Source organism: Conger conger, chromosome 9 (genome assembly GCF_963514075.1).
Source record: "Conger conger chromosome 9, fConCon1.1, whole genome shotgun sequence".
NCBI lineage: Eukaryota > Metazoa > Chordata > Actinopteri > Anguilliformes > Congridae > Conger > Conger conger.
The window spans coordinates 13,255,295-13,282,751 of record NC_083768.1 but is presented as its reverse complement, the minus strand read 5'-3'; the positions used below and the strand labels follow the sequence as shown (position 1 = coordinate 13,282,751).

Below are 27,457 nucleotides of genomic sequence, written 5' to 3'. Positions count from 1 at the left end.
TGGCACTTCAAAGGCCACGCTGGAGCCCTGCTACCTGCCACAACCACGCAGTTCAACACTAATCTTCCCTCCATGGCGCTCTGAGATGCTCTGTGAGGTGGAAAGTCCAGGGGTCAGAGGTCCTGCCGTGTGTATCTTCCACCCATGAACTCACTAATTAGACTTTACTTTCTGAACCTGGATTTTCCACCTCTGTGGAGATGTGCAGTTTTGCAGCGAACGCTTGGACTAGTCAAACACCTAGCAGCTGAATTTAACACAGAAAGTACGAGACAAAATGCTTTGCGAGGATTGGTTTTGAGTAACATTTTGGTTCCATTACAGAATTCTGGAGATATTGTGAACTGTGTTAATTTGTGATAAACTTCCTGTAGTCAGAGTCCTGGCTCCACTGTCCTTATGAAATATCAGAGGGGGGTCTCCTAAGGAGCAGCTGCCACATATGCAGGAGGAATTCTCATGTAACAACACGGTACCCCATAGAGCCAGTAACATCTCATTCAAACCCAAGTGTTCACAATCTGAGAGCCCACTGTCACCATGGCAATGGCTCCACATCCTGTCGGCAGCCTCCTGAGAAGACCTCCCCCTCCTCGTAGAGAGGGACTCCCGAGTAAGACTCTTTCTTTTCTCGATCTTCCCCCAGACACACCATCCTGAGAGGCCACTTCCTCCTACCGCAGGAAGCCCAGGAGAGCGGTTTAGCTAGCGGTCTGACTGCCAAACTGAACCCTGGCCTTTTATACCCCGCCAGGTTCGAGAAGCTGGACATCACGCCAAAAAGCGCCCAGAAGATTAAGCCCGTTCTGGAGCGCTGGATGGCAGAGGCTGAGGCCCGCCACCGTTCGGGGATGCAGAACCTGTCCGACTTTATCGCCCACGAGCCCTCCAAAAAGCGCAAGAGGCGGACCTCCTTCACGCCGCAGGCGCTGGAGATTCTCAACGCCCACTTTGAGAGGAACACGCACCCCTCGGGGCAGGAGATGACGGAGATCGCCGAGAAGCTCAACTACGACCGCGAAGTGGTCCGCGTCTGGTTCTGCAACAAGAGGCAGGCGCTGAAAAACACAATAAAGCGTTTGAAACCGGCCGAGCTAGACCCGGCCGCTCCGATGGACTCCCTGACGGACGCCCTCCTGGAACCGCTGGATGAACACTCTTAAAATGCTATTCCTTTGTTTCTTAAATCGAACACAGAAAAAAAGATTTCTCTGATTGATTCCAACAAGTCGAGCCCTCAACGTCAAGTGTGGGTTCACCACTGGATGAATTCGACGATCATTCATACCAGCAACAAGAGCGACAAACTGAAATATTCACTTGGTGTAAATGCAATTATTCCACCCAGTCAGCTGAGAAAGCTGGCTAGAAACCAAATATACTGAAAAATGGAAACCAAATATCAAATAATTAAAAATATGTATAAATAAAAAGCTGTCAAAGTGTAAAAATGTCCATAAACTTGTCGATAATGGAATCGGTTTTAAAGGTAGTTACTGTACATATCTGCTGAAAGAACGGGAGCAGGGGAATGATCATTATTGTTCCCTTGCTTTCACTAACACAATCAAACGGACATTTAGGAGTGGGGAAAAACCAAAATAGTCTGACCAAAGACTTGAGTTTGTGCATCTGATCCTTGGCAAGGACACTGTTTTTGTACAGTAAATATACAATGAATTTTTTACATTTATATTGACATTGCATAAAGCTGTACGGTTGTGGGGCTGCTCCTGCAGTTCAGTTTTGTCTCACTTGTGTGACGTGTTTGTCTTGCTTATGACTTGTTATGACTTTTGAATTTTATTTTTTATATAAGTGCAGTTCACCCTTCCAAAGAGCCAAAACAGAAATGCCCATTATAAGAAAGTTCTAAGAAACAGGGCATTTAAGGCACTGTTTCCTTTATTGAACAACATTTAGTCAACGTTATAAATCAAATGATGAATAAGTTTAAGAGTTTCTGTTGTTGTCACTAAGCTGCTTTTCAGCTGTCATGAAAAACTGAAAAACATGTATTTTTTATTCTTGATAAAATTGTTTGTGTGAGAGGAAAGAAGGGTAGTTATGAAGAGCCTAGTCCAGTTTGGCATAAGCACTTCTGCAAGGCTAATCTACAATGATGTCTGTCCCTGTAGTATGGGGAGATGTCATTGTGTTGTCACTGACTCTGAGCCAAAGAACCCATTCTTGGGTCCAAGGGCTTGTGAAGCTTTCCCCCAAAGCCAGTAACATCCCAAATGTTCATTTCACTGTTTTAACAATGCACTCAGCTGCACTGTACGTGTCTATATTGATACAACATGAAGACTGACAAGGTCACCATATAAGAAAGAAATACATGTGAACATATTTCAGTGCTGTGTTGTGCATTTTTTAAGTTTGATAAAATGGCCTCCAGGGTGACTGAGCTGGTAAAGGTTCACGTCATAACTGTATGGCCTATGTCACATTAACCATTCTATATTAGCTCTCTCCAACAATGCACCAGATGCCCATAGACTACTAGCCAGTGAGAAATACAACCAGATCAAATTACATTTCCTTTAGAAGTGCTATAGTGTGGAAATTGGTTTGTGCACAGTAAAATGTCCAGTGTTAATTCAATTCTAACAGAGTATATTGAGTCCATTGAATAGGGAGAATGTAAGAGTTTGTTTAATACTGAAAAAGTTTATGTTTATGAAACTGTTTCAATGAGCACCAGACAGACACTGGACACTGGAAGGAGAAAACTGTGAAACTTGAAAAGACAAGCCAAAGCAACAAATCATTTCAAGCAGGGGCCTGTGTCACAAAGCAGAATTACTGAGTTACCTGGATAACTGCACTGAGTAAACCTCGGAACAGCGCTTTTTATTTCAGTCCATGTTCCAGATTTGGGAGGACTCAGTGCAGTTATCCAGGAAACTGCATAATCCTGCTTTGTGATACAGGCCCCTGGTCTGGTATGAGAGAATATAATATAAAATCCATGTGTTTATACTGTTGTGATATTGTATTTGGTAGTTATGGGGGATTGACCCTTGATGGGTGGAGCTACAGTTTCCTTGGAAACACTGACTTCCTGCAATCAAATTGGTGAGTCACTGTTTACGCATCATCTGTTTTTCACAGCGTTTTCCCACAACCCACACGGACAGTGCCAATCAAGACAACGATTTCATCTGCAATCTGAACTGTCATTTAAATTGTTCTAATTACAGTGATTCAATTTACTAAGATTAGGAAGAACCTGTTGACTTGTCAAAACTCTTTTGTTTGTGAAATGCAGCTGGTGATTTCTGCCTCCAAATCCACTATTGTTGAGCATGCATTCTGAGTTGTGAGGGTATTGCAACTACAATGGCTGTTTGATTTCAACAATAGCAATAACAACATTTCAGTTCCTGTTCCACCTCCCTGTTAAGCTTTCGCCATTCACAGTTGATTGTCTTGTCATTCGCTGGCATCGATGAATAAAACTTTCAAGATAAGATACGTCAAGTGCATCATTTGAGTTAATTGCATCACATACAGATATAATTAACATTTAAAAATGTGTTATTCAGCTGCCGCTTTTCTTATCCAAGGCAAGTTAGAGTTGACTAGACTGCTACAGGGAGGACTGTCCGCTGCGTAATGCAGGGTTCAGAGCTTTGCTCAAGGGCCCACCAGCTGTGTGGGTCTTATCGTGGCTACACCAGGGCTTGAACTACCAACCTTCCGGGGCCCCAGTCATGTACCTTAGCCAGCAGGCTACAGGCTGACCTGTACTTTGCTTGTACGTTTCAGTAATCAAACAGGCCGAATGGAAGGAAGTTGGAAATTGAAACAGTACACCGCTGTATGAATAAGCTTACCATATTCAGATTGTGCTAAGAATAAATTCTAACGGTCGTGATCCTGTACACTAGAACAAAGACATTTTCCCACAGCTTTGCATTTTAAATACAGTACATTTGTGATCATAAACATCTTTAAATATTTTGGGATATTTAATGCTAAAAACATTGAGTGGGCTTGACATTTATATTTCATGTGTTGCCTGAAAATGTCTGATAAACTGGTTCCTTAAGGCCAGCCTACTCTTTTGCTCAATGTAGCTCCTTGATGTCTAGAGGATGTGTCCATTCTCAAGTTTATTATCATTTGTTATGAATCCACTAGCTATTTAAATGGTGGAGATCTTAAATTAATCTATTTATCTATATAAATACAGTGGCATATAGAGACATTGTCGTGTCTAGGAAACGTTCAAATCTCCAATTTGTCGAAAAACATCTTCACGAGGGAAAAGACACCACGGCAGCAAGCTCTTCAGGAAAATCAGACTTTATTTAGCACAAGTGCATAAAGCCGGACCAGTTTTGCAAAAACATGGACCTCGACTGTCATTTATACACCCATTTTATACACAGTTACTCCTCCTACAACTCCTCCTCAAACCTCATTGTGGCAAATCACCCACACTGTTCTTAACTCCTCAAAAAGCTCCTCCCACAACGTCATTGTGGCTAATCGCCAAAGGTCCTTATGCTCTGCCAGCTCTGTACAAAGTTCAGGGCGCTCTGCCAACTACTAACAAAGTTCAGGACGCCCCCCGTCCTCACTTCACCCCGCACCTGCTCTTGGCAGAGTGGAAAACTACAAGACCTCATAAAGTTCTGGATGCCCCCCCTCTAACACACACGTCATCCATACACGTCACTCTGTATCTTATGAGCAGTAATCATTGAAAATATACAGACATACTAAACATTTGATTAATATTCTCTTCTAAGTGAGTAAATGTAAGTTGCATTCTTTGCTCTCATTTCAACAGTTTTCACTGTGGTTTCTTGCGTTTTCATAAGCTCAGCTATAATTAATGTTCTAGGTTCATTTGATTTGATAACAAGCAGCGTACGTGATATATTGATTATAAGTCACTTGCATGTAGATACACTTCTGGCATAAATCATCGAGAGTCCCGGAGAAACCAGCTGTACCGGCATATCTCGCTCTGCCCCCTGTCCTTGACCGTCTACACAGTTGGAGACGCCTCCCCACGCCAGCTGGCTGCTTTATTAAACTCCGTTTACATGAGTCCCTGTGTAATTCTATCATACTTTAAAACGGATATATTGATACACTTTTAGCATGCACCATCGAGAGTTTTGGAGTTTTTGGAGGCTCATCAAGGTTGAGTCTGATTTTGACTTGTGATTGTTTATCATGCTTTTAGGAGGGAGATCTTTTGTTCTGTGAATTTTCCCCTACAACATCAGGTGGACAGTCAGCAGAATACATCATGAGAAACAAGGTTATATACTTTTCATTGGTTATACATAATGGCTCCATACATAAGAGCACAGGTGGACAATTGCGGTCCTGGAGGGCCGGTGTGTATGCAGGTTTTTGCTTCCACCAATTACCCTGTCTAAATGAACTAATTGGCTACATGCACTGGTTCACTCAAAGATTAGATCACAGTAAAACAGGGGACACAAGAGCAGTCTTCAGCTGTCATTCATCAAGAAATGTACTGTAGCTAAAATGTCAGATAGCATAAAAGGTTAATTATGTAAGTAAGGCCAGAAATTGGTGGCCCTCTTTGCCCACCTCTGCATTAGAGGATACATGCCAATATTTCCAGAGAGGCTTCATATGACACTATTCTTTCTCTAATTATGTTTTGGTTCTCGCCTGGTTGCAGAATGTAATATGTCCTATTTTCACTTTGTGAGGAGGAAGTAGTTTTCTGTGAGATTGGAAAAGGTGGTCAGAGTTCCATGTTTTTGCTTTTGATCAATGAGGCTGTCATATAATTTGGTATTGCGATATCGAGTAGAAAGAGGTTTAAGAAAATCCATTCATCCTATACACTCACGAGAACTACAAAATACATTTATTTCAGTTGCAAGTTCCATGTTTAAGGACGGTTTGTTGGGCTGTTAGAAACTTTTTTTTTTTTTTTCCAGTCCTAACCATATTATATTACTACATTTCCTTATTTAAACTCACATATACGGTCACATATAATTGAAATGCATTTGTGAAAAGGCAAATGCATTTCAATTATACTACAGTATGTACCATTTTGGCCGTTATCACAGTAAATTATTTTCATATTGTTTATGTACACAGTTCATCTTATACAGCACTGTTATACACTTGCACTTTATTAGGTATTCATTAGACTTATTTTTGTACTTATTGGTCTTGGTCTATCCACTTTTCATGTGTTGTGTGTTCAGAGATGCTATTATTTGCCTTACTGTCACCTTCCTGTCAGCTTTGACCAGTCTGGCCCTTCTCCTGTCTGCTCTTATTAACAATGCATTTAACAATGCATTTACATAACTGCTGCTCACTGGATGTTTTTTTGTTTTTCACACCATTTTCTACAAACTCTAGAGACTGTTGTGCATGGAAAACCCAGGAGATCAGCAATTTCTGAGATACTCAAACCACCCTGTCTGCCACCAACATTAATTCCAGTCAGTCACTTAGATCACATTTCTTCCCTATTCTAACATTTGGTCTGAAAAACAGCTGAACCTCTTGACCATTTATGCATTTTATGAGGCTTTTCAGAAATATCTAACCACAAATTTTGTATTTTAATTAATAATTAAAACAACTAATATTAATGATTAAACATACCGATAACCTGAAGGTTGGAAGTTCTTCGAAAGACTGCTTTAACTCGGCTCATGTCTATGTGACGCCAAAACAGACACCGGGTTTAATAAAATATATTTATTAAATAAACGTACAAACACAGAACAGATAAACTAACGGGAAGTTAGTAGGGTGTGTGTGTGTGTGCGCGCAAAGGAAAGGTAAATTGGGCGTGTTAGTGATAGAGTTAGCTGGGAGAAGAGACTACTTGCGTAGTTTTACTCTAATTACATAAGCGAACGACGGCGAATCAATGAATTGATTCGCCGTCGTTCGCTTATGTAATTAGAGTAAAACTACGCAAGTAGTCTATATATATATATATATATATATATATATATATATATATATATATATAGCTAACAAAAATACATTAAAACGGTAAGACGGCAAATATAGAACACAGATTCACAATATCAGTCAGTTAAAACTAAACCCTGGCTATGCCTGAATGTTTGTTCTCTTACTGAGTCCATACGCATTGGATCCAAAAGACTTGCTGTCCTTATAGGAGCCGCGATGGTGCTGTGAATGCGTGTCCTGGAGAGGTGCGCAAAGCTGGGGCGTTCCGTCTTAGCCGCGCGTTGCTGTCTGGTCCGCTCGGTTGCTGGAAGGATGTTCGCTGGTCCTTTTTCCGGATGGAAAAGTTCGTTGATGTTGTTCCTTGGTGAGCTTTGCAGGGGTAAACTGATGTACGCGGTTACCGTTCCGCGTACACCAGTTTCCACTCGCTATAGGCCACGAAGTTACCGCGAGGTAACTAGGTGTGTCCGTAGGCCTGGTAGTGCGCTGTGCAGCATTCAGCCTCTGTCCGAGTCTCGGAGCAGATGAGCTGAAGTGAATAGCCAAAAAGGGTGCGTCGAGGAAGGGAATGAAGAAAGGGAAGAGAAGAGAGAGATCCCGAGAACATGTCTCGCTCTTATACGAGAAAGTTTATTGCTCCCGCCATTACGAGATTGGCTGAACCAAGCTAGATGTCATGCGGGGTGGACGTCGCGGAATTGTCCTGTGGGATTGTGGGAGTTGTAGTTCCTACAAGGGAGTGGCAGTTTTTACACAATCATAACTTCACATTTACTGAGCTTATCAGCATACCTTAGACAGCTTTGAAACCTCCATAATCTTTTCTTCATCATTTCACCATCTAAAGTAGTTGCATGCATGGGTGCAAGTCTGTTTGCTGCCTGAAGATTTTATTATTCTTTCACATTTTAACAGGACCGAAAATAGAAAAAAGAACAGGAGAGGAAGAGTTCCTTCAATAAGCTTTGTGTGTGCTCCTTGGCCACTGTACACCTCTCTGTCAGGTTGCATTAGTGGGTGCAGGCTTTGAGGGCACAGGAGAATCAATACCTGATGGAAGATTGCTCTGAAAATCTCTTCTGGTTCCTGGGTGAATTCTCTGTACAATAACATGCCATTACAGACACTCTGTCACAAGTAGAGAACAGACATTTCAAGTGATCAGCCCATCAACTTAATGTGTCTGCTCAGTGTGTGTGTGTGTGTGGGGGGGGGGGGGGGGGGGGGCATAAAGTGGCATAAAGAATATCTGGCATTTTTAGCCCTGATCCCCGCCAAAAATACAACACCATTAAAGTCTCAACTGACACCAGTAGACATGGCAGGTCACATGATTCTGTGCACCCGCTTTCATATAAATTAAGTGATTATACATTTGCACATCTGCAGATCACTGCCAGATAAAATGTACTGGTAGTTTCAGCAGCGGAAAGAAAGCTCAGAGCAAAGCTGCAAGCAAAGGCTGTAGGTTAGAAATAAACCAAACTAGTAATGCCTACTCTGTATGTGTGTGTGTGTGTGTGTGTGTAGTACCACATTTAAAAATGTTAGATGCAATTAGTGTCATGTAGTGGTGCGCTAAAAGCTCATTTTGAGGGAGGGTCAGCACAAGACCAAAGATTACTGTTGTGTAACTGTTCTGATTTATTTCAAAGATCCTTTATGTCCATGAGCAAGCTTAGTTATTTACTTGTACCTTTTATTCTGCCCACACACCAGTACTGCAATTGTAACAAAAACAGACAAAAAAATAGGAAAGCCAAACTTGCTTTTTAAAACTACCTTTTTAGGACATCTTAAAAATTGTGATTACAATGTTGTGATAATATAAACAAAGGGCCAAATAATAGGAAGAACATTTTCCATATAGACACAAGTTATGTGCATTAAAAATATTCTACAGTCCACTGGAAAACACACTGGAGAAGACAAGAGAAGAGAATCACACTGAACAGCTATAGACACACACAGTATTCCTTGGGGCTTCTTTTCGAAACAATAAACAATGTATTTAGAGGAGCTCACCTTTAAATGTGATCATGGATTTCTTTTAGTTTATGGGTTGTCAGAAATGACATTTTGCTGCCATCTAGTGTTATCTTTGTGTTCAGTCACAATTTCAAAGAAAATGGTTAGTCGGTTGGCTCATGTCACCCCACTCCTCATTGGCCTCCACTGGCTTCCTATTGCCTCACGCATCCGATTCAAGGCCCTAGTGTTGGCATTTGAGGCTGCTAAGGGGTCTGCCCCACCTTATAAACAATCCTTAATCACTCCCTACTCCCCAGCTAGACCACTCCGGTCTGCCAGCTCTGGTCGCCTTATGACTTGCCTACCACTGTCAGGACAGCAGAATCCCTCCCCCTATTTCGACGCAAACTAAAAACACACTTTTTCAAACTATACCTTAGTCCTCCCTCCTGATCCCCTCCCCTCCTGATGGACGTGATGCTTTAACTTGTGGAAGAACCTATGCACTTTTAAATCGCTTTGGATTAAAATTGTCTACCAAATAATGACTAAAATGTAAATGTAATGTAGTAGGATAGGACTTAATCAGGTCAGCTCTTTTAAAACATGCGTGATGTGACCAACTGTCCTGAATGATAGTTTTAGAGCAATATAATAGGCGGCTAAATACAGTAAAACAATGTTTTCAGTAGAAAGAAAATATGCTATCTGGGCTAAATGTACTTAAAGGTACAGCAGGTCAGATTTTTGTGTTAAAACATTGTTACAAGACGATTGTAAATCCTTCCTGATCATTGAAAAAGGCTCACTGACATGTTGATTCACCCTCTGCCTGTGTTTATAATCCTTAAATTCAGCCCGACACTGTACCAAAACATTGTCTAACTGTACAATCATTCAAGCTCATTGCTTGAAAATTGGTTCTAATTACCACAGCCAATGGGGTTTCAACGTAAGCGCGTTTACACAGAAGGGGGAGGGATAAACAGTGTTGTGGCTTGAAGGTATTTGTTGCTGCTATTCCTCTTTTGACCATTAGAAGTCTGAAATTACCAATTGTACCTTAATAATTGTAAATATACACACACAAGCACTTTATTAGGTTATTTACATTACTGTCACCTTTGACCAGTCTGGCCATTCTCCTCTGACGTCTCTCATTAACAAGGTGTTTCTGTCTGCAGAACTGCTGCTCACTGGATTTTTTTTGTTTTGTTTTGCACCATTCTTTGCAAACTCTAGAGACTAGTGTGTGAAAATCCCAGGAGATCAGTAGTTTCTGAGATACTCAAACCACCATGTCTGCCACCAACAATCATTCCACGGTCAAAGTCACTTAGATCACATTTCTTCCCCATTCTGACATTTGGTCTGAAAAATAACTGAACCAATTGACAATGTCTGCATGCTTTTATGCATTTAGTTGCTGCCACATGATTGGCTGCTTAAATATTAGCATTAAAAGGCTGGTGTACAGGTCTACCTAATAAAGTGCTCACTGAGTGTATTAAAAGTGCTGTAATTGCTACATGGTGAAACGAAAGTGTAGAAAAATGCTCTAATAAAAGCTGAAAATCTGCGCTTTGACCGCATGTGAATTGTTTGATGACAAAAAGCAGTAAAAGGCAAGGTGTGTCCAAACTTTTGACTGATACTGTATGTGTTATAATTGTTACATGAATTCACTAGTTTTAAGGCACTTCACAATTCTTTCTATGACACTATACATAAAATGGGCGACAATCATGTAGAAATTTTTTTGTTTGATTTTGTAAAACATATTAATCAACATATATTATTTTCACAAAACATTAGGTGCTTGCCGAATACATTAGAGAGCGATTGATACAGGCAGGTCTACATCCAATCGATATTTTTCCTTAACTTCGTACTTACAAGCACTTTGGAGCTTTTTAATCGCACCGTTTGCGAGTGACCAAAATTAACTCACCTATCGAGCTGTATCGAACAACGCTTGACTTTAATTATAAATAAGTTAAAGACGGGTAACAGAGGAAATCGAAGCGATAGTAGCCTACGTTCTGTAGCTCACTTTTTTAGCATGTAAAATTGCATGTAAACGTTTTCTTAAATATATCCAAATAATTTAACTTGATGCGCACAGCAATGAGCGCAATGAAAATGAAGTGTACCCTAATTGTATTTCAATTACATGATATCTGTCATGGAAAAGCACCGACCATTGTTACGATTTACTGGGTTAGTAGTACTCCAACATGTGAGATAAGGTTATGTGGAAAAGAGGTGGACAAGCACGGTGAAAGCCAGGAAGGCCTAGTTCTGACAGACCCTTAACTGAACTCCGAGGGTATAACCGAGTTAAACCGATTGCGCACCATTATAAAGGAGAAAACAGCGTTAATCCGAAAAATCAAAAAGACTATTAAAGTACATGACTGGCCAGTGTGCAGTCGACGCGTAGCTGACGCATTTTTACCCTTCAGAAAGTCCTATCCAATCAATTCAGGTCAGTGGCGCGGACTGCGGAAACTTTTTGGGAGTTGTATGTTGCGTAGTGCGCTATGGTCATACCGTCTGACGTTTATAAATCCTGAACTGGAATGGAACAATAGTCCCACAAATACTCCAATCGCTTGATTGAACGTCTATGTCCGGTATGCTTTCTAGTTAAATAAAGCAGTGTTTGGTGTAAGATATTTTAAAAGTAGACATGTATGCTAGCACTGTGTGTACCCCAATGGAAAGTGAAACCAAACAGGAAATTTACTAATGACCGATGGGATATGTTATGCTCTTGTGAAAAGAAGTAGGCTACGCCAGAATCAGTCGGAGGTAAACTAAATCAAATTTAGTCTACTTTTAACTTTTTTAATGCAGTTTGCTGATTGTTTCGAAACACGTAACCTGTTTAGGTGCAGCGTGACGATACTGTTGAAACGCAAATGGTAATCCAGTGTTTCGTTTGAAAAGTTAACGTTACTTCGCTTGGCGAAGTTCTATTATGAATATAGGCTTTTCTGTGATAACCTACGTTGTTTTACACAAATTAAATGTAGAATAGTTGTTCTAATACTTCTAAAGTTTTTTTTTTTTTCAAACAATACTAATTTCCTTTTTGTTCATCTGGATTGAAGTCGATTGCAATTTCCACATAACGTAGTAGAACTGCCAGCAGAAAGTCGGAAGACCACAGATTGTTTTGAGATCCTACCTCCTTCCTCGTCCAAAACTGGAATATATAAAGTAAAATATATAAATGGCAGATGGTTAACACATGAGATTATTCTTTGAAGTCTTTGAAGCTGTCCTCAGTAAGATTCCCAGTGTTCATTCAAATCTAAGAGAGGACATGAGTGCAATAGGGACCGTATGTAGAGTTGATTACTCGCCTAGTTTGTCTCATTCCCCTGCCTTTGTTGTACGTCGCTCTGGATAAGAGCGTCTGCCAAATGCCATTAATGTAATGTAATGTAATGTAATGATTTAATACAACAACCACTGTGTATGCAGCTTTGAATCTAGCGTGCGTAGATGTGTTTTTATTTATGGACAGGTCATTTGCAATATATTTAGAATTATGTCACTGTCTGACAATGATTCGTATTTGCCGTAACATCTCAGTAAATAAAGCGTCTACTGGCTTGCCATTCTATTTAGAAACACTGCTGTCAAATAATTCATGGCAAGCGGCCAAGTTTCAAAGTTAGCATGTCTATTTTAAGCAGCCTACACAAATGGCAGCTGTGTATTTCGTAAGTGACATCCTGATATACCTGGGATTTGAAACAATACTGTTGCTTAAAAAAAAAAGGAAAAAAGATTTATCTGCAGTTGGAACATATGTCAGTGCATGCCATGATCATAATTTACATAAATTCCTCTTTCACCCAATCACAGGGGGATCCAGAAGATGAGTCCAGAAGATGAGTTTGCTGTTCCTCCTCTGGATGCTTTAGGGTTCAACCTCCATGTTTGCTGAACCAAGACCGCTGGATTAGGATGGGAAACTGTGTTGGTGACCAAGGGAATGGCGAAAAAGTGAAGAAGGGTGACTCTAAAAACAGAAGTGGCTCCTTCGATGAAAGCAGGAACGGGGCTGCCAGGGTAGGCCATCACTCTCCAAAGAGGGGTGAAAATGGCTTAAAAGAAGCACAAGAAACACACGCGGAAAGGTAAATACTCACCCAGCCGGTGAATGTGGTTCCACCTCGCTTGGCTTTAAAGTCAGCTGTGATTTTAGTCAAATGTTATTCCTTTCTGATTATATTTAATAGGTTTTGTGTTGTTGCTTGCCATTACTGACCAGGAACAAACAACAGCAACAAAATTGAACAGATAAAGAAGAGATACTGGCATTGACATAGCTTACTTGGTTTATTTGCTCATGAGATGTTCCTGTTCAGTATAACGTAAATTCGCTCCCGTAACTATGTCCCTGTCCCACCTTATTTTTCCACATAAAGGGTGGGAATTATAGGCTTGGGATGAATAATAAAACAGAATAAGAAATATAATAAATGTGTAAATGTGTAGGTGTTGAGGTGAGCTGTTTTAAAACATAACTACCCATATGACCGTTTGTCTTACCGTGTACAAATAACAAAACTCTTCAAAAATGCACAATGATACTTGTGGTGTGTCAAATCTTTCTGGCTATTTACAGAAGACATGGCCCTGATTTGAATTTCTTTGATGGTAAAAAAATTTTTTTAATCAAAGGTGGCCTACTGTGTGTAGTTCATACAGGTGTTTTTTGTTTTTTTCTGGGATTCTGGGAACGCCAGTTTAGGGGCGTTTGTTTTACAGGGGAAGGTTTTACGTACGGACCAAACCTTAACGGAAAGTTGATTGGCCAAGAAACAAGGAAGACTGGTCTTTATCGGGCAGCTTTGGACGGTTTACAGATGCATTATGTCACAATTACGATGATGTTTCATTTCCCGAAGACAAACAAGTAGATTGCTAGCCTAGTTAGCTTCTAGGTGCGTTGTTTTAGCTATCCAGTTAAGTTCCGGTGCTAACTACGGACTACTAGCCAGCTAGTTAGACTGAGAGTAGACCTACTTTTTAGTTGGCGTATAACGTTAGCTAACCAGGTGTATGACTGAAATTGCAGTCGTTTTCACAATTTAGCTAACCATCTACAGCATCGGTAGGTGGCTAGCTAGCTAATATTTTGTGAAAGCGAGCAAGCCACATGGATGAGGTGAGTCGAACTTGTATTAGTAAAATTAATGCTTATGCTTATAGAATCGATATGCTTCATAGTGCAACTATGCCTGCCAGCTCACTTGCTACTGTTTATCTAGCTACATAGCTGGCTTAGTGCCAACGCTGCCAGTATGTAATTGGCCTTGTATGTTAAACCTCAACAACAAGGCAATATTCTGCAGATGTGCAAGTTCAGTGCTGTTCCACTGGTATGTATAGATACATATGCTACCTGTTTTCAGTTCTCCTGTCATATTTTCTTTTATTGGATATCCATTTTAAAGTTCTTTGTCACCACAAAAGCCCAGGGGTGAGTTTCCTCATCGCGACGCGTCTTGAAAATGCACAACATACTTCACGCTTAGTTTCAAGTGCATTCCCAAAATATATAAATTAGAAAGTTTGTGCTAACAAATTGCACTTTCTTCAACATAGTTGAAATGAGACACAGAACAGGTTTTGCGAGAATGTCTGGCTGACCTGCCTCCGAAAGGAGAGGGCCAGGAATGCAGCACACAGGGTCCAGGGAAAATGCATTACCGCAGGAAGTCGGCACTTCATAAGACAGCCCGCACTGTAGGGCAGGGATCAGCGACTCGCGATCCGCCGAGAACTGCCGGTTTCCCACCCTCCCTTTACCTGTGAGTCAGGTCTGGCCAATCAATAACACGACTTAAAAACAGAACCAGGGCTGCGTTTCGAGGGCCTGCTCTAGGGGTTCTTTTCGGAAAATCCAGAGTGCGTTTAATGGTCAGAATTGCTGAGTCATAACAGTGTGTCAGTAGCTGTGTTTTCCTGAACACTATTCCACATGTAACTATTCAGATTCGGATTGTAGCCTAGTGGCTAAGGTACGTGACTGGGACCTGGAGGTTTGGAGGCTGAAGCCCTGGTGTAGGCATAATAAGATCCACACAAGTCCTTAACCCTACATTGCTCCAGGGGGGATTGTCCTCTGCGTAGTCTAATAATCTGTAATAAAGTCTAATAAAATCGCTTTGGATAAAAGTGTCAGCTAGATAGCACATTTATTATTATTATTATTATTATTATTATTATTATTATTATCACCACCATCATCATCATCTCAAACCCACACTAAAGATGGCTCGGTCACAGGGCTTTTGTGTCTGACCGCAGCAGAGAAGCAGCTGCAGAGGAGGACTTCAGACACAGGATGCATCCAGATCAGGTTGAGAGGAAGCGGAGCAGGAGGGCAGCTGGCACGAGCCACAGCACCACCAGCATGCCCAAAAAAGCCAAGAAAGACAAACCCAACAGGTACAGTAACCCCGGGGCGTCCCTAGAGGGCGCCAAATCACCGCCACCAGGCTCAGGGATGTCAAACTCAAATCCAGGAGGTCCACCATGTCTGCTGGTGTTTGATGTGTCCCTGTGCTTCAGTGCTTCATTTAAGGCATTGATTGGCCAAAGAGGCTGTGCACTTTGTTCCTAAGGCCAATATAGCGTAGTGGTTAAGGCGGCCTGTAGCATAGTGGTTAAGGTAGCCTACATGACTGGACCCGTAAGGTCATTGGTTTGACTCCCAGTGCCACAATATGATCTGCACAGCCGTTGGGCCCTTGAGCAAGGCCCTTAACCCTGCATTGCTCCAGGGGAGGATTGTTTCCTGCTTAGTGTAATCAACTGTATGTCACTCTGGATACGAGCATCTGCCAAATGCCATTGATGTGATGTAATGTAATATTGGCTGCTGAATGAAAGGAGATCTCAGGACCCAGCTGTGACTGTGGCTCTCCAGGACTGGAGTTTGAGACCCCTCACCTAGCTTTTTTTCTGAGCCAAGAATTGTGAATCAGAATAAGTTTTTCCAGTTATGCTTTGTGATATCAATGAGGTGAAATCGATGCAGTGATGTGAAATGTGATGCTTGATTAACCGTTTGCGTTCATATTTGTGGGTCACTGCTCGGTAGTTTTGTGTGACATTTATCCATTTGGTACTGTCTTTACTCCCAAGTCGACTTGCAGGGCTGTGAAGGAAAGGCTGGATTTAATGCTCATCCATTGACTCATTTATTTATTTGCATGTTATGAGCCAAAACGGACTCCGTATGGTTGCTTACAATGCTCGTTTTCACTTTGTTGCCTCGTGAAGGTGTTTAGAAACTGTTTCTGGGGGGTTTTTTTTGCCAAATTTTGACAAATATTTCCCTTGCCGTCTGCCATGATCCTATAGATGCATAGGTCAAAAGGCGAGGTCACAGAAGGTGGCTGATAGAAGTTTTATTATTTTGATTATTTTTATTTTTTATTTTCATTTTTGTATAGTGTTCTCTTCACTGTTCTCCAGAACCCGGGTGATTCCCATGTTGTCATTATTACATTATTGCGATCATTTGTCAGACAGCACGAAGCTCATTACGATTTGTCACTTAATCCAATTAATACGCTTAATAGGCTTATGAACTTACCACTTACCTTGTTATGTGTTCAACAAAATGAGATCCATGGTGCATTTCACCTGCCTTGCAGGCTGTTCGGTCCCAGTGTGTGAGAGTCAGGGCCGTCACCCTGAGGGGCTCCCCTTGGCACGGGCACAGGTAGGATTCAGTTCCACTCTGTGGTGCACACAGCGATAGCTTGGCGCGGGGCATGACTTTGCTTACTGCTTCTGTAAGTCACTGTGATCACCTGCTTTCCAGGCACGTCGTGAATTTCAGTTTTCTGACGTCAATCGTCAACATCCGAATACAATTACCGAGTCCGCGTTCTCATAAATGTTTAAAACATGAATCCACCGGCATCTGGCTGTGCAGGGTGCTAGGTTGCACATTGGAGCTGTGTAAACGTAGCTGTCCCAGGCTAGCAGTAGCCTAGCCTAGCCTAGCCTAGCCTAGCCTAGCCTAGCCTAGCCATGCAGGCAGGGACTGAGCCATGCTGAGACGGATGGAGCTGTACCAGCCACACTGCTCACAGACGTGCCCTTGCTTCGAGCCCTCGCGTTCCCCATAGGATCCCCAAACCTGTAACCTCTGCCTGTTAGCCCCCTCTTCAGTCCCCAAAGCTGTCTGTACGTCCTCTCTCGGCGGCGTCATTGAACCTGAATGAGCGTCGGCTATGCCCACCGTAGTCTGCCTCTCTCTGAGTGAAACGGGAGAGACAGGACTGGAAAAGGTGGCAGATTCCCTGTGAGGAAGTGTTGTCTGTGGGCTGGTCTGCTCTCTGCATGAGGCTTTAGTCACGGTGCGATGGATTCTGAGTGGCAGGAAGGATGATTTTCAAGCACAGAATGAGGCCAGGGTGTTTAAAAAAGGAACCGCGTGTGTATTTCAGACTAATGCACGGAGCTAATGCACCGCCAGCTAGCCACGCTAAGTCACGCTTAGGCCTGCCAGCTTATGGAGTGAATTTCATGGAGGAAAGTTGTTTCTAAACAGTCATTTCTGTGAAAATCATGCAAACATTTATTTTAAGTGTGGAAATCCCTCTCAAGGACAAAAACATTCCTTGCCTTGTGCTAGTACGACTATTTGCTGGTTTAGCAGTCTGCCTAAGCAATATACTTATCTTTCCTTTCTAGCAAAAATATGCCCCTCTTTAGACTTCAGCTATAGTGCATACAGTATACCTGTAAGTGATATTAACATATCAAGTTGAAATCTTAAACCAAGTTCAACAATAGCTATTGGACTAGGATATAATCACACTATTGATGCCTTATATCAGCAAAAATATATATTTTAAAAAAAGGTATATATACTGGAGAGAAGAATACATTTCCTGCTTCATTGTTCTTGGATGGTCACCTAACACCTCAATTGTACTGAATGGTCAAGGGGGGTTAGAAAGCCCATGCTGAATGACCATTTGGTCTCCTAGGTCCCATCATATGCATGCAAAATGATGTGTATTTGTCTGCCTGTCACCCAATCAGGGACAACTACCTGTATTTTACATCAGGAGGCTTGGGGCATAAAAGCTCATTCCTTTGTTACACGAGTTTGTAACTGAACTGCCTTGCTTTTACCCGGTATGCTTCATACACTGTAATTCCTACATTATTGGCTACTAGTTTTACTTCACAAAGGACCAAATTCCTACATAATTGGCGAGCCAGCAACGGACAAAAAGTGGGGACGATTGGAGAACTTTTTCTTTTCCATCAAGGAAATCCACACCAACCAATTTGTTTATCAACAAAGAATCCAAGAACTTTTGCACAGCCGCACCAAGCCAGGACGTTGTTTGTTGCACAGAGAGAAGATAGACCTTTTGCTGCTGCAAGGAAACAAGACAGACTGGACCTCCATCGCAGTCCCTCTTTCGACAAATTTTCCTTGGGACCTTTTGTATTACAGGTTTTCTGCATTTTCCCGCTGTGGATAATCGATTTTTATGGTTGTGTAACAGTGAGATTTGTCAGCTGTGGCAGAGGTGAGCAAAATAGCACAGATTTAGGAGTAAATTCCAGACTTAGGCATGAGAATTTGTATATGTTAATTCTGACCTGTTTAACAGTTAAGTTAGCTTTACAGGGTTAAATGGGAGATGTGTTTGTAGAGGAACTGGACTTTTTTAAAGTACCAGCAGGGTATGCCACGTTTATCCTGTGTCCTTGAGGTAAACCACCGCAGTAGGTATATTGTACATAGGTGTACTCAGAACCTAGGATAATGGAGTATGCCATTGAGTATATTGCAAAACATTGCAAAGAGGGATCCTATGGATCTCTGTTAGAAAAATCAGATCCTCTAGTTTGGCTTGAGGAAGCATGTGAACAGCGCAATGGTAAATGTAAAAGTAAAAAAAAATAATAAACACGCAAATGTACTAACAGCCCTGTTGCAAGGTCAAACAGAATTGAAACGCCGTTTTTCAGTAGCAGAGAAACTGTGTGCTGAACAGCAGCAAACAATTGAAACACTTGGGGAGACTGTAGAGGCTATGAGAAGTGAGTCTGCAGCAGGACAGGCAGAGCGCTGTTTAGCAGCGCATAATAGCATTGAAATAGGGGCGCCACGGCTCAGGCAGTAAGAGCAGTCGTCTGGCAGTCGGAGGGTTGCCGGTTCGATCCCCCGCCCGGGCTGTGTCGAAGTGTGCCTGAGCAAGACGCCTAACCCCCAAATGCTCCTGACGAGCCTTGCATGGCAGGCAATCGCCGTTGATGTGTGAATGTGTGTATGAATGGGTGACTGAGAAGCATCAATTGTACAGCGCTTTGGATAAAAGCGCTATGTAAATGCCAACCATTTACCATTTGAAATGCGGCAACAGTTAGCATCGCTGAGGACAAGTTTGGCTGAATCAAAAACTGTAAATGCCCCCATTAAGGGTTCAGCTGTCATCACAAGGGGGGGGCATAAGATGTCGAGAGACGCTTGCCACAACTGTGGTAAGATTGGGCATTTTAAAAGGGACTGCTGGTTGGGGGGGGGGGGGGGGTGCGGTGCTGCTAGACAGAGACCAAGGTGCATGAACACAGGGACATTTGTAACACAGTCAGAAATATTTTCTTCTGCTCAGGGTCGTAAGGAGTCTCGAGATGCTTGCCACAACTGTGGTAAGATTGGGCATTTTAAAAGGGACTGCTGGTCGAGGGGTGGGGTGCTGCTAGACAGAGACCAAGGCTGAAAAACACAGCAAAAAGTATAACAGTCATAGGGGCATAAAAGCTCATTCCTTTGTAACATGAGTTTGTAATTGAACCGCCTTGCTTTTACCCGGTATGCATCATACTGTAATTAAAGACTGTTTTTGCTATATTAATAAATTGTTGTTAACCTGAATATCGGACTACAAGTTTCACTTCACACAGGACCATTATTGATATCTGTGATATATTTAGGAAATGGCAGTTCGTGAGTTGGGCGATTGGAGATGTGATGTGTTACAGGTGTATTAGCAGTAAAAGGGTGTATATAGTATGCTGTAAAAAATGGCTGTTGGTGTGTTGACCAGTTGGAGTGAGAGATTTTTTTTTTAATGTCGTTTATGGGTGCATAATAGCAATAGGAGAGTGTATCAAATCAAGTCTAGAAACATGCCCATAATTTTACATTACATTATGTATATGTGTATATACTGTATGAAATGGCTGGAGTTGTGGCAGGGGCAGTTGCAGTGACTTTAGCAGGGCTGAATGAGTTTCTTTCGCTTTCTTATTAATTACTACATGCAGGTTGAGGTTTTGATCATGTGTGGGGTGTGGCAGGGCATTAGCAGAATGAGTAAGGGCCTGAACAGGTCAGGCTGGTGCTTTGTATCGCCTCGAGCATCATATGAGGGGGTGGTGCTTATCGAGCCGTCTGCCTGAACTAGCTCTGCGGGCTTCGTGTCATAACGAATCCTCGCTTGGCGAACGTGCAGTGAACCGCCAGTCGTTTTTTTAAGCCTTGCGATTGCTGATCCTACGTCTGCATGTCTGTGCTGCGGACAGGGACCCCAGGACCCAGCCCTCCAGGAAGCCCAAAGAGGTGGACCCCCCCCTAGTGGAAGCCCCCAGGGGTGCGGAGGGAGGCGCGGAGAGGGGAGGAGCGGAGAGGGGAGGAGCGGGGAACTCGCGCCCGGCGAAGGAGCCGGTGCCCGGCGGGAAGGAGAAGAAAATGGAGGTGTCGGGTCAGCCCGAAATGCCGTCCCAACCCCGTCTGGATCCCAAGCCCCGTTTGGATCCCGAACCACGCCTGGAGCCCAGACCTGGTCCAGACCCCAAACCTCGCCAGGTACCCGAACTTCACCTGGAGCCCGAACCTCATCTGAAGGTCACCCCTCCGGCCACCCCTCCACCCACGGAAGAGAAGGCGGGGACACTGGGAGAAGGGGCCACAGTGGAAGAGGAGGAGGAGGAGGAGGAGGAAGAGGAGGAGAGTGGGTATGTGGCATGATTAAGAGTACAAGATGTGTATGTTGCCGTGTGATAAAACCTGACAAACCCATTCTCCTTGAAATATTACAGTTTTTCCTGCATAGAAAGTAAGCAAAATACTCAAGCTTTTTAGAAGCGCTATCAGCGATCTGTAGAATCAATGCTAATAAAAGGCACACACCGGGTTATGTAATGGTGTAATATTGTGCAGACCTCAGGAATGTTGGTGTAGAATCCGCAGGTGCTGTGTGGAGTAACCTGAGCACACCCTTTAGCAGGGTGGAGTTGGATCAGCAGCCAGATTGCCTCCACGTCGGCCGTGATAAGAGTTCAGGCTAGGTTAGGTTAACTCTCCCGCCTCGGATTCCCAGCATGCTCTGCTCCGTCAGTTATTTCTCATGTTGTCTGTTAGTATTCCTTTCTGTCCTTTTTTGCGACTTGTGCATCTTGGGACTTGTAGTAAGTTGGGAAAAACCTTGAAATAAACTCTATTAGCAGTGAGGAGGTTTAACTTTCAAACCTTTGATGTTTTCCTGAAAATGGCAAATGGAAAAAGTGCAATAGCAATCCTACTTTCTGGTATCCGTTTCTGACTGTGATCCTATTTGTAAGGCAATATGTGTTATGCCCAACACTTTATGGAAAGCCATATACAGCAGTGAGTCTTAACTTATACAAATGAAAACCATTTGTATTGGTTTTAAGCACAATTTGTGGTTACGTCTCTAAGAATATTTTCTTTCTTACCATATGTCAGAAATGGATAACCGAAAGTATTATTTGGTTCATCCTGCTTGGTACATGCATGGCTTTGAATGGTAAAAAAAAAAAAAAAAAACCAGGTCCATGATAAGATGTACGTTAGCCTTTGAGTCCTGTGGGCATTTCGTTCAGGCCATGTCCCAGTCAGCCGCGTGCGAGGCCCTGATTTGTGCCTCTGTTCTGCAGGGATGACCTGTATCGGGCGGAAGAGGAGATCGAGCAGGCCAAGCACGGACGCAAGCACAGGAAGGGCCGCGTGGAACCGCTGAACGAGCACGACCGTGAGTCCCCTCCCTACCCCCTCCCAACCCGCGAGTCCCCCTCGCGACCCTCTGGGTGAATCCCCCGCCTGCGTTTAAACGGCCCCCTGCAGAGGAGTGCCCTCGAGGTCATCTCTGTTTCTGCTTTTCATCTCCTGACCGGGCGGGGCGACATTGGCTCCGGAGGTAAGAGCGGTCGTCTGGCAGTCGGAGGGTTGCCGGTTCGATCCCCCGCCCGGGCTGTGTCGAAGTGTCCCTGAGCAAGGCACCTAACCCCCTAAACACTCCTGACGAGCTGGTCGGCGCCTTGCTTGTCAGCCAATCGCCGTTTGGTGTGTGAGTGCTTATGAATGGTTGAATGAGAAGCATCAATTGTACAGCGCTTTGGATAAACCATTTACCATATAATTTTGCACAGTAATTAGCCCTATCGTTTACACCATCTCATTTAACTTCTTTATATGTGTTTGAATGACAGCCAGAGACTTGTGTGCCTATATGAAACATTTCACTGTAATGTAATCTAGTGACCCAGTGCCGGTGCATACAGCAAGTTAGCACAGTTAGCATTTAAACAAAAACCGGCACACACACCTGCCCTCCAGGACTAGAATTGCCCATCTTAGGCCAACCACATACATCGCCATAATACTTCTGTTGGTACCATTGTAGTTAGATAAAGGTAGCACCCTAAGTGCTGATCCCAGATCAGTTTTCTGGGGAGGCCGGGGGGGGCGTTGCGCCTGGCTGAACGCGCGATGACCGCTCCGTACGTTTGGCGCGCAGGGGCAGCAGGAGCCGAGGGCGGCAGCAGCGGCAGCGTGGACGTCATGGTGAACCTGCTGCACTACAGTGAGAGGGAGTGGAGGGGCAACACGCCCAAGAGCGCCCTCATCAGGAAGGTGAGCGAAGGGCGCGCGCGTCCTGGCGCTGGTGGGGCTTACCGCACTGTGGCAGCGGTTAGCGCTGCGATGCTAATGCGTTGCTAATGCGTTGCTAATGGCTTTTAAGTGGTGAAAGTGCATTACATGGGGATTAGCCTGTGGAAAGCTCGTTGGGCAGAAGTGGGCAAGGAGGACCTGCATGGAATGGAAAACCTGCAAACCCACCAGCCCTCCGGGACTGGAATGGGGGACTGATGTCTGTGCTCGGGTGACCCTGCAGGGCAACCTATCGGCGATGAGTGTGGCCTGTGTTGCGGTGGTTCTGGTCTCAGTCTGCCACAGGGCTGTAAGGACGTGTCGCAGAGGTAGTGGGAGAGGGGAACTGATGGCTGTGCACGGTATCTTCATGGTTGTTGTGGTCTCTGTTCTGGGCAGGGGCTGTAAGGACGTGTTGCAGAGGTAGTGGGGTAGGGGAACTGATGGCTGTGCACGGTATCTTCATGGTTGTTGTGGTCTCTGTTCTGGGCAGGGCTATAAGGACGTGTCGCAGAGTGAGGGGAATATGAGGACCGATGGCTGTGTGGGGTATCTTCATGGTTGTTGTGGTCTCTTCTGGGCAGGGCTATAAGGAAGTGTCGCAGAGCTTCGTGGGGCTGCGCAGGGTGCGGGGAGATAACTACTGCGCCCTCAGAGCCACCCTCTTCCAGGTGTTCGCCCAGAGCACCCAGGTTCCCTCCTGGCTGACCGAGGAGGACGTCACCCTGGTAAGAGTCCGTCAGCTCAGACCTGCTCGTGTGTGTGAATACCTGGGGTTGGCCCACAGATTCTCTCTAGTCTCAGTTTCTCTTTATTTATAAAATCAGGAATAAATAATATGTGTATATATATATATATATATATATATATATATATATATGGATTTATGTCATGTGTAACAGAACTTTGTTTAGCGCCTTTTCCACTGTGCCGCTATAAAATCGTTGTTGTCCTGAGAGACAGAATTTGAGGCTTTCGCATTCTTAGGCCTTGCTTTCTGAGATGTAGCCAAGCGTAGTCTATTTTCATATTGTTGTTTCCTAGGATAGATGGCTAAATCTAATGTGACAAACAATGTCTTTAGCCCAGTCTACTAAAGCCTGATAATTACTTAAGGCAAAGGATAGCTGTGTGCTGATTCGCTCCCTCCAGTGTTGATGTAAAGTGAAGCCAGAGGAAATGCTCTATACACGGCCAAAGCGAGCACAGATGCCAGTAAAGACGTGAGCGCTGTCTGTTGTTAATGGCACACTTAATTCTCCTCCATTTTGTCCTGTCCTCACAGTGGCCAGAGCAGCTGCTGGCGGAGAAACAGCTGTTTGGACAGTGGCAGTTTCCCACGGAGCGCAGGGGGGAGGAGGCACCAGAGGGCGCCGTAGAGCAGCTGAAATACAACATGGGGCTCCTCAGGAAGAGGGTAACCGCAACCGTCACACTAACAAACGCATGAACACTGCGGCAACGTCAACTACAGCAACTGTGTGAAAAGGCAAAATGGCGACTGGATCCGGGTCAAGTGATCTGACCGTTGTTGTTGTGATTTGTACTTGAAACTGGCATGGTGTGTGTTGTATGTGGGACCCTAATGTGAACCCTTAAACACACGCGTTAGTTCTCCGGCAGTGGGAGGTGTGTGTGTGTGTTGTATGTGAACCCTTAAACACACGCGTCTGTTCTCCTGCAGTGGGAGGTGTGTGTGTGTAGAGGTGTGTGTGTGTTGTATGTGAACCCTTAAACACGCGTCTGTTCTCCGGCAGAGGGAGGTGTGTGTTTGGAGGTGTGTGTGTGTTGTATGTGAACCCTTAAACACACGCGTCAGTTCTACGGCAGTGGGAGGTGTGTGTGTGTTGTATGTGAACCCTTAAACACACGCGTCTGTTCTCCGGCAGTGGGAGGCGGTGGCCCAGGCGGCCGGCCCTCAGGAGAGGCAGGCTGTGTGTGCCGAGGTGTTCCAGGCGGAGGAGGAGGAGTACGGGCTCCTGGAGGCGCTGAAGTTCCTGATGCTGCGCACGGCCAGCCAGCTGCACGCCCGCATGGAGAGCGGCGCCGACGTGCCCGTCTTCTGCTGGCTCCTGTTCGCCCGCGACTCCTCCTCCTGCCCCCGCGACCTCCTGCTCAACCACCTCCGCCACGTGGGCGTCAGCGGGGGCCTGGAGCAGGTGAGCCTCGTCCGCTAAACACGTGCGCACACACACACAAGAGACACGCATACACACACACACACACATACATACACACAAGAGACACGCATACACACACACATACACACATGCACACAAAGACACACATACACACACATACACACACGCACACAGACACGCATACACACAAGCACGCACACACACAGACACAGACACACACACATACACACAGAGACACGCATACACACAGAGACACGCATACACACACACTGATACACGCACACACACACAGACACACAAAGACACATACACATAAGAGACACGCATACACACACACTGATACACATACACATACACACAAACGCACACACCTCCCTAATGTGCACATTGTCTTACCGTGTTTACAGTGGGGGAATCTAGTGTACTAAATACTAAATACTAATTTAATACAAAGTAGTTATACAAAGTGACGTCTGTCTTAAATTTCAGTGTTTACATTTGCTTATCTATTATTTTCTTATTTTACTCGTTCACCGTTTTACACTTATTTGGCTGCTCTTTTTGAAAAGACGCAGTTTGCCACTACCGGACGAGCCCCCATGGCAAACCGCGCCTTTTCAAACCGAGTGACCGGAGACAGAAACTGCCAATCAGACGACAAACAGGAAGCAAATCAGAGACACACTCACAGACGCAGCCGAGATAAGCGAATGTAAACACCAGAACTTACGACAGACATTGCAACACTTGTATTCTTCCTTTTGTTTGTTTAAAAGAAAATTTTGAGGGTTTGACATTGGTCCTCCACTCCCGTAGGTGGAGATGTTCCTACTGGGCTATGCCCTGCAGCACAGCATCAAGGTGTACCGGCTCTACAAGGCCGGCACAGAGGAGTTCACCACCTACTATCCTGATGACCACAAGGACTGGCCCTGTGTGTGCCTTTTGACCGAGGACGACCGCCACTACAATGTTCCTGTGTCTGAGGCGGATGGACTACAAGTCCCAGAAGCCCCCACTCTGGTCTGAGATCGACATAAGACATTTGCACGAATAGCACAGGTGGAACTTTCCGCCCATAGACAAGACTGATGAAGCTGATGAATCCATCCAAGAATGTAATGTTGATGACCAATGAAGATCATTTGGTACTAATAACAGTGGATCACAGCCAGAAGGAGCGAGTCTAATCGAAGTTATTACACAAGATAGGAATTCTATCATCTATCTATAATTTAAAGTTTGATTGTTTTTTTGTTTTTTTTCTTCTTCTTTTTTTAAATGTAATTTTGTGGAATGCAGACTGGAATCCCGGAATGTGAATCGAGTTTCTCAGTTCACTTATCTTTTTCTGGATCTTTTTCAAACTGTATTTCAGGGCAAGTGGAATTTTTCAGTAAGTGGTGCTCGTCTTTACTATTAACACGTTTCATTTAAATCAAAGCTTTATAGGGATTGTTGAGATATTGGTATTGTTATGAATTCTTTGAAGGAATTGAAGAAATTGATGCAAAAAAAAAGTGGCAGTGGAAAGCAAGCAGATGAGCTTGAGCTGGCAGAGCATTCAGAAGGGCACATCCCGGGTCTGCCTGACCCTCATGGCAACCAGACCCCCCCCCCCCCCGTTAGTGGAGGGTGACCCATGGAGGGGGAAAACGTGGAGAGGGGTAACCCATGAAGAGGGTAACCTGTAGAGAGGGGTAACCCGTGAAGAGGGGTAACCCGTGGAGAGGGGTAACCCGTAGAGAGAAGGTGGCCAAAGGAGGAGGCCCCAGATTGCACACAGGCAGCTCCCCTGGTTTCTCAGGCCCCTGCAGCCGGTCTGCTCCAGCTGCGCTAGTCCTGCACAACGTCTGCGCAGCAGCACTGCCGGGCCGAGGAAGGGACAGAGACGGCCGCCGGCAGCGAATCGGTGGACCCCTGCGCTCTCTCTCAGCCTGACGGATGTCCCAGCTCACAGCTATAACGGGGCGTTCCAGGTCGGAGGAAAACGAGAGGATACAAGAACGTTCGTTTTGTTTTCAGAAGACATTTTGAAAAGCCACTGCCATGGTTAAATGCTATGCACCTGTGTTGCCTTATGAAGCGCCAGTGAGAGGCACTGCTTTGGACTAACTGTTCTTCCTTACTGTTCCTTCTTTAATCACAATGTAATGGTGTTTCACCCAATTGTAATAAATATCCCAGAATTCCAACGGAGTAGAAAGCGTCCAGTATATTCAGAATGAATGAATGTGACCCCCTTAGCTGATTCTGCATGGGAAACAGTATTTCTGTGGGGATAGATTGGTGTACATCATTTATTGAGTTTTAATTTAGTGAATTTAATTTAAAAGGAAGAAGTTGGACCCTGAGCAACAGTAAAATCAAATCAAATTGGATTGGACTTTTCCATGCTGCCTAAATAAACCTTTTATTTTTAATTTATTTTATTTCT

General features: G+C 44.1%; 2 protein-coding genes across 6 annotated transcripts in view; both read left to right on the top strand.

The window, feature by feature from the left end:
- LOC133137548 (POU domain, class 6, transcription factor 2-like) overlaps positions 1-1,163 on the top strand; it is a 49,123-nt gene extending 47,960 nt beyond the window's left edge. The window contains exon 11 of the mRNA XM_061255880.1: positions 647-1,163. Coding sequence (XP_061111864.1) covers positions 647-1,163 — 517 coding nt within the window. The remainder of the gene's footprint in view (positions 1-646) is intronic.
- A 10,249-nt stretch (positions 1,164-11,412) lies between these two features.
- Positions 11,413-27,215, top strand: LOC133137586 (ubiquitin thioesterase otulin-like). 5 transcript variants are annotated; one of them, XM_061255921.1, is made up of 10 exons: positions 11,413-11,555; positions 12,799-13,073; positions 15,253-15,393; positions 20,512-20,943; positions 21,886-21,980; positions 22,746-22,861; positions 23,464-23,607; positions 24,165-24,296; positions 24,769-25,038; positions 25,837-27,215. In XM_061255921.1, exons 2-10 carry the CDS (start codon positions 12,901-12,903, stop codon positions 26,047-26,049), a joined length of 1,716 nt encoding a protein of 571 aa, XP_061111905.1. In that variant the 5' UTR covers positions 11,413-11,555; positions 12,799-12,900; the 3' UTR covers positions 26,050-27,215. The 5 variants fall into 5 exon arrangements, with proteins under 5 accessions (XP_061111905.1, XP_061111903.1, XP_061111904.1 ...); XM_061255919.1 differs by having other exon boundaries at positions 15,232-15,393; XM_061255920.1 differs by lacking the exon at positions 11,413-11,555 and adding an exon at positions 11,565-11,733 and having other exon boundaries at positions 15,232-15,393.
- Positions 27,216-27,457: the final 242 nt, after the last annotated feature.